Here is a 624-nt window from a genome sequence, read left to right as displayed (position 1 = left end):
CCCCCCGGGGTGGCCACGGGCTCCTGCACAAGGCTTGGACCCCCCCCCGCCCTGGGGTGGGTGGCTGGGTGGGCTGGGGAGGGGGCTGACAGCTCTGTCTGGTCCCCACAGACTGCGTGGAGTGCATGGCCTGTTCGGATAACACGGTGCGTGCCGGGCTCACCCCCAAGTTCATCGATGTCCTCACCCTGTGTGAGATGCTCAACTACACACCAGCACCCAGCAGCTCCAAGATCTTCCCAGCCACCCAGAGCCAGCTCGACCCCAGTGTCTACCTCTATGACCCACCCGTGCCAGACTTCACCGTCATGAGGATAGAGGTGAGTGGGTGGCTCTGGGGGACACAGCCAGCTTGGCTGTGCCCTTGGTGGGGCAGCTCGCTGTTGGCTGAAGGGGTTTTGTGGCGTGGGTTTGCTCACCCTGGTGAGCCCCAGGGAGGTGCTTGGGGATGCTGGTGTCATCCCAGGCAGTTGCTGCAGGCTCCTCTGCCTCCCCTTCCCCCCCTGCCTACAGCTCACCTTCTCCAGCAGCTTTGGGCAGAGCAGGAGGAGGCCTCAGGGGTTGCAGCTCAGGTGTCAGCTCAGCTGAGGTCCCTGGGCTTGGGCTGCTGCAGGCACAGGGTGG

The 624-nt window shown here is 64.9% G+C and overlaps 1 protein-coding gene across 1 annotated transcript in view; it reads left to right on the top strand.

The window, feature by feature from the left end:
* Positions 1-624, top strand: part of MPI (mannose phosphate isomerase) — a 3,024-nt gene that overhangs the window by 2,085 nt on the left and 315 nt on the right. The window contains exon 4 of the mRNA XM_010001342.1: positions 112-320. Within this exon, the coding sequence (XP_009999644.1) occupies positions 112-320 (209 nt within the window). The remainder of the gene's footprint in view (positions 1-111; positions 321-624) is intronic.

This window comes from Chaetura pelagica, unplaced genomic scaffold (assembly GCF_000747805.2).
Source record: "Chaetura pelagica isolate M959 unplaced genomic scaffold, ChaPel_1.0 scaffold397, whole genome shotgun sequence".
NCBI lineage: Eukaryota > Metazoa > Chordata > Aves > Apodiformes > Apodidae > Chaetura > Chaetura pelagica.
Note: the sequence above shows the minus strand (reverse complement) of the source record. Positions and strands in the feature narration are given on the sequence as shown.